Raw genomic sequence first — 17036 nt, forward strand, 5'->3', positions numbered from 1 at the left:
TTATTATTATAATTAAAGGTGCCATAAAATGGAAAACTGTATTTGCCTTGGCATAGTTGAATAATAACAGTTTTGTGCATGGACATGACATACCGTGAGTCTTAAACACCATCCTCAATCACACCTGTGATTAAAATATGTATTTTCCTTTATGTGTTTCCTTCCTGCTGTGCGAGCTACTAAAACGAGCCGCTCTGTGAAACAGTTAAACAGAGCAGAGCTCATCATTATTATTTATGAACCTTCCAAATAAGGTAATAACAGACCATTTCATTCTAAGGACAAATCCTAGGGTTGCAAATGGACCGTTTCCGGAGAATTTTGCCCTTACCTAAGCCATATATATACCTTCTATGTAAATATCAGAGAACAATTTAAAATATTGTATCAATGCATTCTATGGCACCTTTAAAGTAACTGTTTTCAAGTTTAATATATTTTAAAATGCACTTTATTCCAGTGATTATGTCCAACCATTACTTTAGCATGTATTTGAAATAGAAACCTTAATGACTTTATTGTCACTTTTAATCAATTCAATGCATTCTTTCTCAATAAAAGTATTAATTTCTTTTAAAAAAGTAAATAAAGAAAAAAAAATTGTACTGACCCCAAATTTTAAATAGTAATGTATATAATGAAACCTAAAACTATTCAGACAAAAGAGTTGTTAATAATTTTTACTAGTGGGTGCAGGACACTACAGATCATTTCTGTAAGTGAGGAGAGCAAAATAAAGTAAACATGACATATTATACCAAAAAAAACTTCATAGAGTGGACTAACAGTAAAACTGATACAAATTTGGGACCAAAAATTATTCAGAAACTATGACCTGACCATGTTTTGCTTAAGTGTTTTTCTTTAATTGCTAATGCAACCTTTTTACATCACAGACTGAACAAAATTAAACATTGCTTGGTAACTGGTCAACAAATTATTGATAGTTGGTAGTTGATAGTATTGTCATTCTAACAGTTGTCTGAATTTTTGGTTGACCGTAATCCATTACATATCTTTCTATCAAAGTTATCTGACATTATCAAGATAAATTCATTCTGACACAGTTAAACTCTGACTACTTGTTTATTTTATTACAATTTGCTAAACTAGGAAAAATAAACTGATAATGTGAGAAATGTTGAAGGTGTCTGAATACTTTTGGTTTGACTGCATTTTTTTTTTTTTTTAGGCAAACCTGGCTAGAAATATATGGTTTTGTATCTGTTACTTACCAGGAACTTGGTAACTCAATTCTCTGTTCCTGTCCCCCTCAGGAAAGAGCCCAGCCATCAGTCTGTGGTTAACTGCTGGCAGGTGTTGTTGACGCAAACACGTCAGGAGAGCAGAGATCACAGTTTCTTGAGTGACAGCTACAGCAACACTCTGCCTCAGCAGCTTTCACACTGTGTTGAACATGCCCAACGCCTGGCCAAACGGGTACACACCCACTCAAACACATTTTCACATCCTTCCACATTTGCACAATGAAACACCCACACATTATTTGACTTGAAGGAGCAAACATACCCACGTATGTACATGTGGCTTCCTTTGCACTGACACTTTGCAGACCGTGCACAGACATATACAGCACCTTTGGCACAGTCACCTGCCACTCGCTAGACAATGCAATACACAGTTGCTAAAATGATCATTTATCTTTTTGTTTCTTATTATTTATGTTTTTCAGAGCAGAGACATTTGCACCCAGTTACAGGATGGACTTCTGAAAGTCACTGCAGAACTTCTTACAGTGAGATTAACCCTTTATTTCTCTTGTCGAGCCACGTTTTTCTTTCTGAAATTATGTTTGTTTGCATTAACAGTTAATGGTTTGTTAAATGTCACTGCAGATCTCATTCCTATTTTCATTAAAAACAGGCCTTGAAGACATATTACCAATACTACACCGAGTTCCTGTCTGCAGAAGGCAAACTAAAGGAAGCAGTCAGACTGGAGGAAAAGCAAAAGCAAAGTGCATCTAAAAAGATGGAAAGACAAATAGAGAAAGTATATCTCCCCTTTAATATCAAAACTATGAAATAGTTGTGAATTAAATGGTTGTAATTTAGATATATTTAAGGATTACAAATAATACAAGTTATACTCGAATCGGTAGCACTTGTGGCATAATGTTGATTCCCAAAATAAAAAAGAGAGAATTTCCACTTTTAACCATTTCCCCACATACACTACCAGTCAAACTTTTTGAAAAGTACAACGTTTTGTTTCTTAAAGACATCTCTACTGCTCACCAATCCTCTATTTGTTAGATCCAAGGTACAGCAAAAACTGTAATTTATTTATTTTAAAATGTAATTTATTCCTGTGATTTCCAAGCTGATTTTTTTGCGTCATTACTCCAGTCACATGATCCTTCAATAATCATTCTAATATTTTGATTTGCTGCTCATTCATTATTATTATTATGTTGAAAACAGCTGAATATATTTTTTGAGGTTTCTTTGATAAATAGAAAGTTCAGATAGACAGCATTTTTAATGAATATAATTATTTGTAAATAAAATAAAATAACAATTATACTGACTCCAAGCTTTTAAACGTTATAGTGTAAAATGTTACACAATCTTTTTTAATTTCAGACAAATGCTGATCTTTGGATCTTACTATTCATCAGAATCCTGAAAAAATGTCCTAAACTTAACTGTTTATTATTGATGATGATAATAATAATCATAAAAACTAGTGTTTCTTGAACAACAAATGAAAAGCAATGATGCTGAAAATTGAGGTTTGATCAAAGGAATAAATTACATTTTAAAATGTATTCAAATAGAACACAGTTATTTTAAATAGTAAAAATATATTTTTTAAAATACTGTTTTTGCTGTACTTTGTATCTAATAAATGCAGGTTTGCTGAGCAGAAGAGACTTAAAAAAGAGAGTTAAAAAAACGTTAACTTTTGACTGGTAGTATATATAACTTTTGACTGGTGGTGCATATATATATATATATATATATATAAGCAAACAAAAATGTTGGGTAGTTTATAAAGTTTTTTTTGTTTGTTTTTTAAAGACAAATAAATAAGGTTATGCCACACACACAAAAAAATCTGCCTGGTGACAAAATCAAGGCAGCAACAGAATGTCACAGTGTTTTGCCTGCATGAACTTGAGCTGCAGCCTCCACCGTGCAGAGTGATGTAGGGCAAGTGACTGGCAGACTATAGATCACAGCGGTTGGTTATTGTGGCCACCTAGTGTGATTTGACGTATGACTCACTGAGTGTGTGTGGATTGTTCCAGTAAAATCTGAGGTTACATCTCATCTCTTTATGTGTGCACAGAGGCAAAGTAAAGTTCAGGAGATTCAGCTAAAGTGCACAAAAGCACGCAATGACTACCTGCTCAACTTGGCTGCAGCAAATGCATGCATGAACAAATACTATCTTCAGGATCTCTCAGCTCTCATAGATGTAAGTTCATTATATTCCTTCTATATAATCAGGTTTCAATATTGAGTAGGTTTAACTCAACCTCTCATTTCATGTCCTCTCAGTGCTGCGACCTGAGTTACCACCAATCCATATCCAAGGTGGGCCATTTTTACCTGGCTAGTCGCCAATGGGCCCAACAGAACTTGAGCGCTGGGATGCAGCAGCTGGACACAGCTTTGTCAGAACTGAGCCAGAACCAGGACAGAGACGCTCTCATGCAGGCCAACATCTCTGCCTTTTGCCTGCCACTCCGCTTTCAGTACCAACCCTATGAAGGCGACCAGGTACTGCCTGATTGAAAGAAATTATCAGTCTATAATTTTAATGGTAGATTTATTTGAACAGTTAATAACAAAAAAAATCACATTTAAAAAAAAAGTTAGATAGTGATTTGCATTTTATTGAGTGAAATAGGTATTTGACCCCTTCACAAAACATGACTTAGGACTTGGCGGCAAAATCCTTTTTGGCAATTACAGATGTCAGATGTTTCTTGTAGTTGGCCACCAGGTTTGCACACATCTCAGGAGGGATTTTGTCCCACACCTCTTTGCAGATCCTCTCCAAGTCATTAAAGTTTCGAGGCTGACATTTGGCAACTCGAACCTTCAGATCTCTTCACAGATTTTCTATGAGATTAAGGTCTGGAGACTGGCTAGGCCACTCCAGGACCTTAATGTGCTTCTTCTTGAGCCACTCCTTTGTTGCCTTGGCCATGTGTTTTATCATTGTCATGCTGGAATACCCATCCACGACCCATTTTAATGCCCTGGCTGGGGGAAGGTTTGATGGTACATAGCCCTGTCCATCATCCCTTTGATGTGGTGCAGTTGTCCTTTCCCCCTAGCAGAAAAACACTTCCAAAGCATAATGTTTCCACCTCCATGTTTGACGGTAGGGATGGTGTTCTTGGGGTCATAGGCAGCATTCCCACTCCACCAAACATAGTGAGTTGAGTTGATGCCAAAGAGCTCGATTTTGGTCTCATCTGATGACAAAATTTTCACCCAGTTCTCCTCTGAATCAGATGTTCACTTGCAAACTTCAGACGGGCTTGAACATGTGCTTTCTTGAGCAGGAGGACCTTGTGGGCGCTGCAGGATTTTAGTCCTTCACGGTGTAGTGTGTTACCAATTGTTTTCTTGGTGACTGTGATTCCAGCTGCCTTGAGATTATTGACAAGGTCCTCCCGAGTAATTCTGGGCTGATTCCTCACCGTTCTCATGATCATTGAAACTCCACGAGGTGAGATCTTGCATGAAGCCGCAGTCCGAGGGAGATTGACAGTTACTTGGTGTTTCTTTCATTTGCAAATGATCGCACCAACTGTCACCTTCTCACCAAGATGCTTGGCGACAGTCTTTTAGCCCATTTCAGCCTTGTTTAGGTCTAGAATCTTGTCCCTGACATCCTTGGACAACTCTTTTATCTTGGCCATGGTGGAGAGTTTGGAATCTGATTGATTGATTCTGTGGACAGGTGTCTTTTATACAGGTAACAAGCTGAGATTAGGAGCACTCCCTTGAAGACATCTCATTTTGTTATCTGTATAAAAGACACCTGGGAGCCAGAAATCTTGCTGATTGATAGGTGATCAAATACTTATTTCACTCATTAAAATGCAAATCAATTTAAAACTTTCTTGAAATGTGTTTTTCTGGATTTCTTTTGTTGTTGTTATTCTGTCTCTCACTGTTAAAATAAACCTACCATTAAAATTATAGACTGATCATTTCTTTGTCAGTGGGCAAACATAGACAATCAGCAGGGGACCGAATATTTTTTTTTTCCTTACTGTGAATACTGAGAATATGTATGTATTCTCTTCCAGGTGGTTGAGGTGTCAGCGAAGTGTGAGATGATGGGCGAGCTGGTGACCCGTTTTCATCAGCTGCAGTCCAGGCTGTCTTCAGTCACCATGGAGGTTGAGGAGGTACACAAACCCTATAGCATCACATAGCTAGATGTAGAGATACACTATATTCCCAAAATTATTGGGACACCCCCTCCTACTGAACAGGTTTGACTACTTTAGGAATTTCCATAAGTACACATCTTAATGTTTAAGCATATAATGATATTCTAGTAAATTGTGTGCTTCTAATTTTAATCTAGCAACAGTTTGGACAGGATCCTTTTCTGTTTTAACATGACAAAGCCTATGTGTATAAGACAAGGTTTATAAAATAAATGATTGATTCAGTCAGTTTTGGAAGTGTCTAAAATGAATGTACCCATATGTACAAGTCACTGGTGTTCGGTGATGAGGTTTTGGCACAAGGTTTGCATTTAAAGTCACACCAGAGGTGTTCAGTTGGAAGCAGGACTTGGCTTACTGCAGACCAGTCAAGTTCTTTCACACTGACTAAATCAAACATTTCTTGCCTAATACACAGAGGCATTGTCATGATAGAATAAAAAAAGAGTCCTGTCCAAACTGTTGCCATAAAATTAGAAGCAAACAATTCCTTAAAATATCATTATATTCTTAAACATTAAATTTTTTTCTCATGTAAATTACTAAGGTAGTCAAACCTGTTCATTAGAACAGGCAATATAGTGTTTTTGGATAAATAAATACTGTACTTTTGTGTTCTCTTTAGTTCTCTTTCTGGTTTGTCTAAACATGAATATACATCAAATTTATTGCAGTCTGGCAGATTACTTCAGTCAGCTCAGTCTTCCATGCTGGATGGTATTGTTGAAGACACCTTTGGATCTGCCCCAGACTTTCCCAGCAGCCCATCATCATCAGAGGGTGATGTATCAGTCAGTAAGACACATCAGCTGAAGCGTAGAGCCAGCCTTCCGGACACTGAGAGTTTGTATTTCTCGGTAACCTATCATTATCATCTAGTTACGTGAGTGGAGGCAGTGCCTCCATCATGATATGATTGAATATGACTGGTTATGATTGACTGTGATTGGTTTTTGCGATAAATCCAGCTGTTTTGTTTGTGTGCGTTCCACATTTGCAAATCAGTCTGAATGAGCAATATAATGGCATTACAGGTAAGACTAATGTAAAAAAAATAAGTTAACAACTCACATACTTAGATATAACCACTCTGTTAGTTTAAAATAAAACTTAATATGGCATAAAACATGAACTGTGGGAGTTTTTCAAAGAGTAATCAGCATGGTGAAATTGAAAGAAAATTTCCATGTCTGTGACCAGTATTTACCAAGCTTTAATGACTGATGATCTGAAAAATTCAAAAGTAGTACAAAGTTAACTATTAAAAAATTATGAGATTTATGCTTGGCTTTAATAAATAGAATATTGATTACATTGTAAATGTAAAAATATAAAATACAGTTGTTTTTTGTCTTTTGGGAAACATGTAAGTGTCTTCTGTAGCTTCTGAAGGGCCGTACAAAAAGGAAAAAAATGTATATTTTGGCAAAATAAGAAAAATGTACACATCTTCATTCTGTTCAAAAGTTTTCACACTCCTGCTATTAATGCATTGTGTTTCCTTCTGAAGCATCAGTAGTTGCATATGAGTCCCTCAGTTGTCCTCAGTGGGAAAAGATGGATCTCAAAATCATACAGTCATTGTTGGAAAGGGTTCAAATACACAAAAATGCTGAAAAGCCAAAGAATTTGTGGGACCTGAAGGATTTGTTTTTAAGGAGAGTGGGCAGTTTAACTGTTCAGGACAAACAAGGGACTCATGAACAACTATCCCTAAAAAAAAAACAGCTGTAGATCCTTCAAGTAATAACACAGTGTTGTAGTATCAAGTATATGTAAACTTTTGAACAGGGTAGTTTTTATAAATACAACTATTATTTTCTCTTGTGGACTTTATCAACATATTTTATGTGAAATACCTTTTTGAGGATAGTAATAAATTAAAAAATAACATACATTTTGTATGATCCTGCTTATTTTGGTAAAACAATTAACGTTTTGCAGATTCTGCAAGGTGTATGTAAACTTTTGACCTCACCTTTAAATAGTCAGTAATAGTAGTATATTTTTATTATAATCTCTATTGCTATTTTTGTTTGACATTTTCTATATTTTACATTGCAGAAAGTCAGAGACCATCTATGTAACAGCTCTTTAATATCAAAACTGGAGGCCAAACATGACCTGCTAAAGGTTGCCATTCAGAAAGGTAGAATAATGTCTCCAATTTTTACTGAAATTGTTGTAAAGCAAAGACAACAAGTGAAATTATTCCTTCAATATTGTTCTTCTGGTTCTTTTTCTTATATCAGCTGAAAGTGTTGACAGTAATCATTCCAGGTAAGGAAATTAAGACTTAAAAATAGATATATTTTGTAATGCAAAAATATTTGAGAAACCATTTTACTGGGGTAGCAAGAGCAAAAAGTCTTGCTTTTATTGTTAGTGATGACTCTAATTAAACATCTGTTTATTTAGAACACGCTCCAAAAGATCTGTGCGTCATAAAAAGAGTAACCCCAGTACCCAGATCAGCCAGAAGCTTTTCAATGGGGATCTACTTTCATACATCCAAGTAAATTTATCTGATTCAAAAAGTGTTCTGGATTCACTCAAACAGTTCAAGGCAACTGACTCACAGTGTTTCCTCCCTATTAGGCATCAGGACAGCTCATTCCTGCAGTGGTGGAGAGCTGCATTCGCTTCATCAACCTCAATGGTAAATCTGTAGAGTCGGTAGATAATGCCTCTTTCTACCATTCTTTCCATCTTAATCACTGGTTTTCTAATTTACTCCCTGTTTTTTTCTCTGGTAAGGTTTACATCATGAGGGATTGTTCAGAGTGCCTGGATCTCAGATGGTGGTGAATCAGTATAAGGATGCGTTTGAGAAAGGTATGTGCATTGGGTGACGATATTCTCCTCCCTTTCTCTGAGTATTAGTAATAGGCTGTGATTCTTGTGTTTTTATCTGTAGGCGATGACCCGCTTGCTGATGGGGGGTGTGACATGGACTCTGTGGCTGGAGTGCTGAAACTTTATTTTCGAGGACTAGAGAAACCTCTCTTTCCTGAGGACAGTTATGAGCAGCTGATGGAATGTGGGCGTAAGAGCACTTTACTACACTATTATGTGCTTGTATGCTGACTGTGTGTATGTTTTCTTTCCTGTGATAAGATTTTCTGTTTAAACAGGAAGTTTGGGCAGGACATATTGAAGGCCTCGTTTTTAGTTTGTCAGTAGCCTGATTAAAAATCCAGCAAAATTGCTTTTGGTGGACATAACTGTTTTTTGTTTGTTTGTTTGTTAAGAAATTAATACTTTTTTATTTGGCAAGGATGCATTAGATTGATCAAAAATGACAGTAAAAACATTTATGATGTCACAAATAATAACTGTTCTTGTCTACTATTACATTAAGAAACATATAAATCATTCCTTCTTTTCAATACTGAAAGTATATACACGTTCGGATATATTTTTAAATATAACTTTTAAGAAATGGCCAAAAATATATTGTGAACATATATTTCTAGTTGTATTTTATATTTATTTTTATTATAAGTACTGCTACTTATATTTTTCTAAATATGTGTATATTGTATCAAATAAATTTTGCTGGTTTGTAGCGGGTTTTTTTTCCAAAATCAACTAGTTTTAGCTGGTTTTTAACTGTTATTTGTTAAATTATCTGGGTTTAACAGGTTTTAGCTGCTCTTAGCTGTTTTTCAGTAAATAAACTGGTTTAAACTGTTTTTTGTTAAATCAGCTGGTTTTAGCATTTTTCCCCCTGTTTTAAATTAGCAGGTTTTAACGGCTCTTTAGGCTTTTTGTTAAAAAATGGTGTTAACTGCTGGTTCTTTTTTGTTCATTCAGCTTTTAACTGGTTTTAGCTGGGTTTTCTTTTTATCTATTTTTGTTGCTCTTTAGCAGTTTTTTCTAAATTAACTGGTTAGCTGGTTTTTACCAGTTTTTTTGTTAAATCTGCTGGGGGGTTTTTTTACCTGTTTTTTGTTCAACCAGCTGGTTTGAGCTGTTTTTATCTAATCTAATTGAATCAAATTTTTGCAGTTTTTAGGGTAAATCATATAGTTTTAACTGGTTTAAACTTTAGTTGGTTCTTACCGTTTTTGTTAAATTAGCTGGTTTTAATTGGTTTTAGCTGCTCTTTAGCTGTTTTTGTGAAAAACAATTTGTTAACTGGGTTTTAGCTGTTTTTTAATCAGCTGTTGTTAACAACTGTTTCCCTTTCGATACTTTCACTCGTACTGCGTCTGTAAAGACGCTATGGGAAAAGCTCCTTTTCTCCTGAGACTGAAGCATTTCAATAACGCAGTGTAACTGCACGGCCATTGGTTCGTGCAGTGTTAAAGAAACGAACCAATGGCCGTGCAGTTACACTGCGTTATTGAAATGCTTCAGTCTCAGGAGAAAAGGAGCTTTTCCCATAGCGTCTTTACAGACGCAGTACTCGTTCCCGTATCTCAGGGAACCGAGGTTACGAAAGTAACCGAGTACGTTTTTTTTACAGTTTTTAATTAAATCATAGTTTTAACTGGTTTAAACTTTAGTTGGTTCTTACTGTTTTTTGATAAGTCAGCTGGTTTTAACCTGTTTTTTCATTAAATTAGCTGGTTTTAATAGCACTTTAGCCGTTAACTGGTGTTTTTTTTTTTTTTTAAATCAGCTGGTTTAAGTTGGTTTTTAGCTGTTTTATGTTCATTCAGCTGGTGTTAACTGGTGTTAGCTGTTTTTTTTTTTTAATCATCTGGTTTTAACTGGTTTTTACTTATTTTTTGTTAAATCCGGTTTTAGCTGGTTTTGCCTGTTTTTTTATTAAAGGAACACTCCACTTTTTTTGGAAATCGGCTCATTCTCCAACTCCCTCTGAGTTAATAAGTTGAGTTTTACCGTTTTGAAATCCATTCAGTGATTCTCCTGGTTTGGCAATATCACTTTTAGCATAGTTTAGCATAGATCATTGAATCCTATGAGACCAATATAGCATCGCGTTCAAAAATGACCAACGAGTTTCGATATTTGTCCTATTTAATACTGCACTCTTCTGTAGTTATATCGTGTACTTATATTGTGTATTACTGCGCCTGCTTCGGCCATATTACGGCAGCAAACTTCCTTGACTATTACGCCGGAATGGGAGTGTAGTTCCTAATCTTACCGGCCTAGAAAACTGCAGCTTTACATTTTCCGCCGGTATTAGTACACAATATACCTACAGAAGAGTCAAGTTTTAAATAGGAAAAATATTGAAACTCGTTGGTCATTTTTGAACACGATGCTATATCTGTCTGATAGGATTCAATGATCTATGCTAAGCTATGCTAAAAGTGATATCGCCAGAACAGGAGAACGACTGAATGGATTTCAAAACGGTAAAACTCAACTTATTAACTCGGGGGGAGTTGAAGAATGAGCCTATTTCCAAAAAAAAGTGGAGTGTTCCTTTAAATCCGCTGCTTTTAGCTGTTTTTTTAATCAGCTGTTGTTAACTGGTTATAACTGGTTTTAGCTGGTTTTTAGCTGTTGTTTGTTAAATCAGCTGGTTTTAAGTAGTTTAAACTTTAGCTGGTTTTTAGCTTTTTTTGTTAAATCATTTGGTTTTAAGCTGCCTTTTTGGTTAAAACAGTTTGTTATAGCTGTTTTTTAATCAGCTGGCTTCAGCTGTTTTTGTTAATTCAGCTGTTTTTTGTTTAATCAGCTAGTTTTAACTGGTTTTAGCTTCTCTTTAGCTGTTTTTGCTAAATAAACTGGTTTTAGCTGCTTTTCAGCTGTTGTTTGTTAAATCAGCTGTTTTAATCAGTTGTTTTAACCAGTTTTAGCTGTTTTTTGAAAAATAATTCTATTTTTTTCTGATTTTGCTATTATTAATTTGATACTAGCTATTTTTATTTTAGAGATTTTTTAATTGGCCAGAAGTCAATATTTGGTTGACCATTTTAAATGCATATATTCTAAATGTTTATTTTTGCCGACTTATATACATAGCAAAAATGAAGTAATTTTATGGAATCTTTAACTTTACCTCCCATTACAGAAATAGATGACGAGGCGAAAAAGGTAATGCAGCTGAAGTGCGTCATCTCCTCGTATCCTGCCTCACTCGTCATTGTCATGAGATATATTTTTGCATTCCTTCACCAGTGAGTATTACAGGATGTCATTGGGTTTTGGCCTTTTTCAATCACAAAACCCCACATCTAAATGTCTGTATGTGTGTGTACAGTGTCTCCCAATACAGTGACGAGAACATGATGCAGCCCTATAACCTGGCAGTGTGTTTTGGTCCCAGTCTGGTGAGGGGGCCAAACAACGGCGACGCAGGAGAGCTTCAGCGCATCAACTTGCTGGTCAAGAGCATCATTGTCCAACACGAGAGCATCTTCCCCAGCCAGAATGAATTGCCTGGGCCAGTGTATGAAAAGTGCATGACACTGGAAGAAGACGACTGGTAAGAATTAAGCTCTGTTCTTGTAGTGTACTGTACATACATACACACACACACACACACACACACACACACATACATACAATATGCTAAGAACATGTGCTAACATATTATAAACACAAATATGATTTTTGGTAAAGCTGCTTTTTGTGAAAAGCATTATACAAAAAAATTAACATGACTTGATATTTGTCATTTGTACAGTGAGGCTGTAGCAGAGGAAGGAGATGGAGAATCAGAGCAATCTCAAATGAAAGAAGCAAAAGACGGTAAGGTTGACATGGTTTGCTTATCAACATTTGGACTAGCAGACCTAACTAATTAATTTGGCTTAAAAAAAGCTAAGTTACTGATCTACTATTTAAACTTATTATTATTCTTCAGAGCCAAATTGTAAGTAGTTTCAACTGGTTTTCAGCTGTTTTTATGTTAAAACTGATTATTAGCTTTTTTACTAAATAAACTGGTGTTAGCTGGTTTTAGCTTTCTGTGTTTTTAAGCTGTTTTCCCTAAATGTTTTTTAACTGTTCAGCTGGTTTAAACTGGTTGTTTTTTTTTTTAGTTAAATTAGCTGTGTGTAGCCAGTTTTAACTGGGTTTAACTGTTTTTTAACAGGTTTGCACTAAATTAGCTGTTTTTTTTTTTTTGTTTGTTACTTGGCTAAATCAACTGGTTTTAACTGGGTGTTTTTTGAAGCTTTACTTTGCTAAATCAGCTGGTTATTAGCTTTCTGTGCTAAATCCACAGGCTTAAGCTGGTTTGTAGCTTTTTTTCCTAAATAAACTAGTTTTAGCTGGTTTTTAGCTTTTAAGATGTCTTTTAGCTGGTTTTAACTATTTGTAGCTCATTTGAGCTTTTATGTAAAAATCATCAGGTTTTAGCTGGTTTCTAGCTGTTTTTGTTAAAGCAGTTAAAGCTAACTGTTTTTAGCTTTATTTTGCTAAATCAGCTGGTTTTAGCTGGTTTTCACTAAATTAACTTTTTTTGTTAAATTAGCTGTTTGTAGCTGGTTTTAACTGGGTTCAAATGTTTTTTCGCTGTTTTTTAAAGATTTTTTTTACTAAATCAACTGGTTTTATTTGTTTTTAGCTGTTTTTTCTAAATCAGCTGGTTTTAGCAGTTTTTAAAGCTGTTTTGCTAGTTTGTAGCTGGTTACTAGCTGTTTTTCACTAAATCAATTGGTTTTAGTGTTTTTTGTTTGTTTGTTTTTAAATCAACTGGTTTAGCTGGTTTTTAGCTTTTGTGCTAAATCTGCTAGTTTTAACTGGTTTTTAGCTGTTTTTCCTAAATCAACTCGTTTTAGCCGCTTTTAGTTAAATCAGCTGGTTTTAACTTGTTTTTAGCTTTATTTGGCAAAATGAGTTGGTTTTAGCTTTTTGTGTTAAATCAGCTGGTTTTAAGCAGTTTTTCCCTAAATCAGCTGGTTTTAGCTGTTTTTTAGATGTTCAGCTGGTTTTAACTGGTTGTAGCTGGTTATTAGGTTATTGCTTTTCATTAAATTAACTGATTTTAGCAGTTTTTTTTATGTTAAATTAGCTGTTTGTAGCCGATTTTAATTAGGTTTAACTGATTTTTAGCTGTTTTTCACAAAATTTATTTAGTGAAATTTTGTGCAATTAACCTTTTAATTTGTTCTTAGCTTTTTTTAGCTAAATTGTTTTAGCTGGTTTTAACTGTTTTTAGCTTTCAAAATGACTAAATTAAACTTACCTATTTAAAATGGAAAACCTTCAAACGTGTAGATTTTAAAAATACTTCTAGCTTTTAAAACTACTTTAAACTTCCTGTCTAGGCTTGTCCAAATAAACTTAAAGTTTGTCTACAGACTTTTTATCTAGTTCCTTGTGGTCTTTTTTGATGTGCAGAGCTGCAGGGAGTAGCCATGTTCGACTACATAGGGCGTTCTTCAACTGAGCTGTCCTTTAAACATGGAGACCGTCTCATCCTACACAGCAAAGCCTCCCCTGACTGGTGGAGAGGGGAGTTGAATGGGACAAAGGGTCTCATCCCAAATAAATATATCAGTGTGCCAAGGTAGGTTTTCATTTCTTCGATAGCCATATTTACCACAGAAAAATGGCAGATGAAATGCTTTGCATTGCTTCACTTACAGCTCTCATAGGTGTAATATACAATAAATATATAAGCACATTTGACTAAAATTCACATGGGAGATTCTGTAAAGCTTGTCTGAGTCGGCAGTAGTAACCAAGGGGCCGGGGCTTTGCAAATGGTTGAAACTGCTTATTGAATTCACTTCCTTAAATTGCTTGATTGTCCATAATCAGTGCATTTATATCCCATTTATACCACTGTTTGTTTTTTTGGAATTTTAGTTTTGTATTTGTTGTTATGCACTTTAAAGGCATTTAGAAGGCTTACTGATTTAAAATACTAGTAAGTTGTGATTCTCATGACCAGCCACCATCTAGACTAGTGTCATAAAACTTCTCTATCCTCTCCCTCTATGTTGTTTAGCATGGATGGTGGCCAAGATCAGAAAGGAAAGGAAACTTTGAAATCCAGCTATGCCAGACAGCAGACAGAAGAAGAGCAAAAAGCAGAGCAAAGTACACGGTAAAACACTCACAGATTGTTTTGTGTAAACTGCTGAATGGATAGACATGAACTAGTACAACCTCATGGTAGATATACTTTAAAAAAAAAAAACTTTTTTTTTTTAAATCTCTTAATAGAGAAATGTGGAGAAAATTAATTAGATTTTTACTTATGGAACCTGCTTGTACTGTTTTTAGTTTAACATGTGAAAAAAGAATCATGTCATCTACAGTGCCTTGCAAAAGTATTCATACCCCTTCATTTTTTTCATAATTTGTTTTGTTGCAGCATTATGTTAAACTGCTTTAAATTAGTTTTTCCCCCACGTCAATTTACACTCCATACACCATAATAATGACAAAGCAAAAACCAGATTTGCAAATTTTACAAACTGATTAAAAATAAAACACTGAAATACGTACATTGCATAAGTATTCATACCCTTAACTCAGTACATAGTTGAAGCACCTTTACAGCCTCAAGTCCTTTTGGGTATGATGTGACAAGCTTTGCACATCTGCATTTGGCAATTATCTACCATTCTTTGCCTCACCTTTTCAGCTCTGTCAGCTTGGATTGGGGCTGGCAGACATTTTCTAGAGTCCTAGTTGTTCCAATCGTCTTCCATTATGGATAATGGAGGCTACATGCTTCTGTGAACCTTCAATGCAGCAGATTTTTTTTCTGAACTCTTCCCTAGATCATTGCCTTAACGCAAGTCACTGAGCTCTACAGGCAGTTATCTGGACCTCAGGACTTGGTTTTTGCTCTGATTTGCATTTTCAGCAGTTAGACCTTTTCTGAGAGGTGTGCCTTTCTAAATCATACTCATTCAAATTAATTTGCCACAGTTTAACTCCACTCAAAGTGTAGTAACATCTAGAAGCAATATGAATGCTCCTGAGCTAAATTTTGAGTGTCCCAGAAAAGGGTATGAATACTTGCAACGGGATCTTTTCAGTGTTTTATTTCTAATAAATTTGCAAAGTTGTTACAAACCTGTTTTGTGCTTTGTAATTATGGTGTATGAGATGTAGATTGATGTGGGGGGGGGGGGGGGAAAGTAATTTAAAGCAGTTTAACATAATGCTGCAACAAAACGTGAAAAAAAAAGAAGGGGTATGAATACTTTTGCAAGGCACTGTAAGTAAACTTTATATGAACCCCATTCTTACTCCATAATGATGATCAAAGAATGAAACTTAATTCTTATTGCATAATGATGACCAGTGACTCAGTAACTAGCTAAACTAAACTAATTCGGTCTGTATTCATTTTCTAGGCTCAAGATCACAAGTGATAAAGTGGGAGTCGGGCCAAGTCATGCCACTTCTGGAAAGGTTTCGTTACAAATACCCACGCCACAATACGCACAGCCAGGAAATTCTCCAGGGGCTCTGCGGAAAACATTAGAGTGTGTAATTGGACTGTTTGTTTGCTTTTTACAGAGATTTTAATATCTCTGATTATTATCTACAGAATAATGACTAAATGAGTCAATTTATAACTTTCACAGCCCTCAAATGAGACGATCCACTGCCGATGGAGGAAGCGGAGAGGAATTCTCAACACAAGTGGATAAGGTCAGGACATTTAAAGCTCATTTATAATCCTAATGAGTTCTCCAGCCTCCCTCTATTAAAGTGTATTTTTGACCATACTATCTTGCAGGAAGTGCATCACATGATGCACTCAGTGTTTAAGGAGCTCATCGTTCGCCAGTCGTCCCCAGATCAAAACACATCTACATCCTCAGAGATCACACCCCCTGTGCAATCGCCTCCAAACAGAGGACCAGGATGGAAAGGAAAAGGTTTATTTAGATCAGCTGACCATGTGGAATGAAGAAAAAGAAAAAAGAACAAGGGGAAAACTGTGTATCCACAGTCAGAAACACAAACAAATTTAGGTGAAACATAAGTTTGGGTGAAATCTTTGTTTATGGTGTTTTTTGTACAGTTTGAATCGATGGGTTTAAGAAGCACTTTCAATTCAACATGTGAATTTTTAGATATAAATACGTGCTGTGAAAGTTAGAGTATGTATATTATTTTTTTCATTTTCTTTACATTCTTTGTTGTAACAAGCAATTGTACTTCTGTGTACCCTGTGGAATAAGAGCAAAGCAGGCCTACAGTAAGGCTATAAGCACTTGTTTAGTAAGTAAAAGCTTGTTTACAATCTTGTTTTTTATTTATAATGTGAAAACTTTGTAAGAAATTTAAAATGCCACACTGCGCCACACCTACACCCTAAAAATGTAATTAACAGTCCTAAGATACCATGGCAATCTTCTTTAAACAGTAAAACAAAAAAGTGTCCAGAAGTGTATAAAATATGTAAACTATTCAGGAGCAAGTTTTCTCATTCTCAACTAACTGTAAGCTGTTACAGCCAGAGCTACTTTTCTGTGTTAACGGATATAACTTAATACAAACAGGCAAATATGGTATGTATGCAAATTCCCGTGAAATCTGTATCATTATAAAGGGTTTGCATTAATGTCATGGTTTGGTCAGTTACCCAGATGCGTGGCCATATTGGAGATACTCGGATGTAAACAACAGAATGGATTGCATGGTTAACATACTACTGAATACGTTGTTCTGCTAATTTATGCAGTCTAAA

At 35.4% G+C, this 17036-nt stretch overlaps 1 protein-coding gene across 1 annotated transcript; it reads left to right on the forward strand.

Annotated features, from left to right (window-relative positions):
- Positions 1-1238: 1238 nt before the first annotated feature.
- LOC141317083 (SLIT-ROBO Rho GTPase-activating protein 3-like) lies at positions 1239-16962 on the forward strand (the record flags this gene model as incomplete). Its single annotated transcript, XM_073832903.1, has 21 exons — positions 1239-1440; positions 1694-1756; positions 1885-2013; positions 3316-3444; positions 3528-3749; positions 5297-5398; positions 6118-6300; positions 7508-7592; positions 7696-7723; positions 7862-7958; positions 8042-8102; positions 8201-8278; positions 8361-8489; positions 11439-11544; positions 11628-11852; positions 12054-12118; positions 13715-13883; positions 14328-14426; positions 15691-15822; positions 15925-15991; positions 16080-16962. Coding segments are annotated over 21 exons (2545 nt in total), but the record flags the coding sequence as incomplete, so codon positions are not given.
- Between the last annotated feature and the right edge of the window lie 74 nt (positions 16963-17036).

Source organism: Garra rufa, unplaced genomic scaffold, assembly GCF_049309525.1.
Source record: "Garra rufa unplaced genomic scaffold, GarRuf1.0 hap1_unplaced_290, whole genome shotgun sequence".
In the NCBI taxonomy this organism is placed as follows: Eukaryota; Metazoa; Chordata; class Actinopteri; order Cypriniformes; family Cyprinidae; genus Garra; species Garra rufa.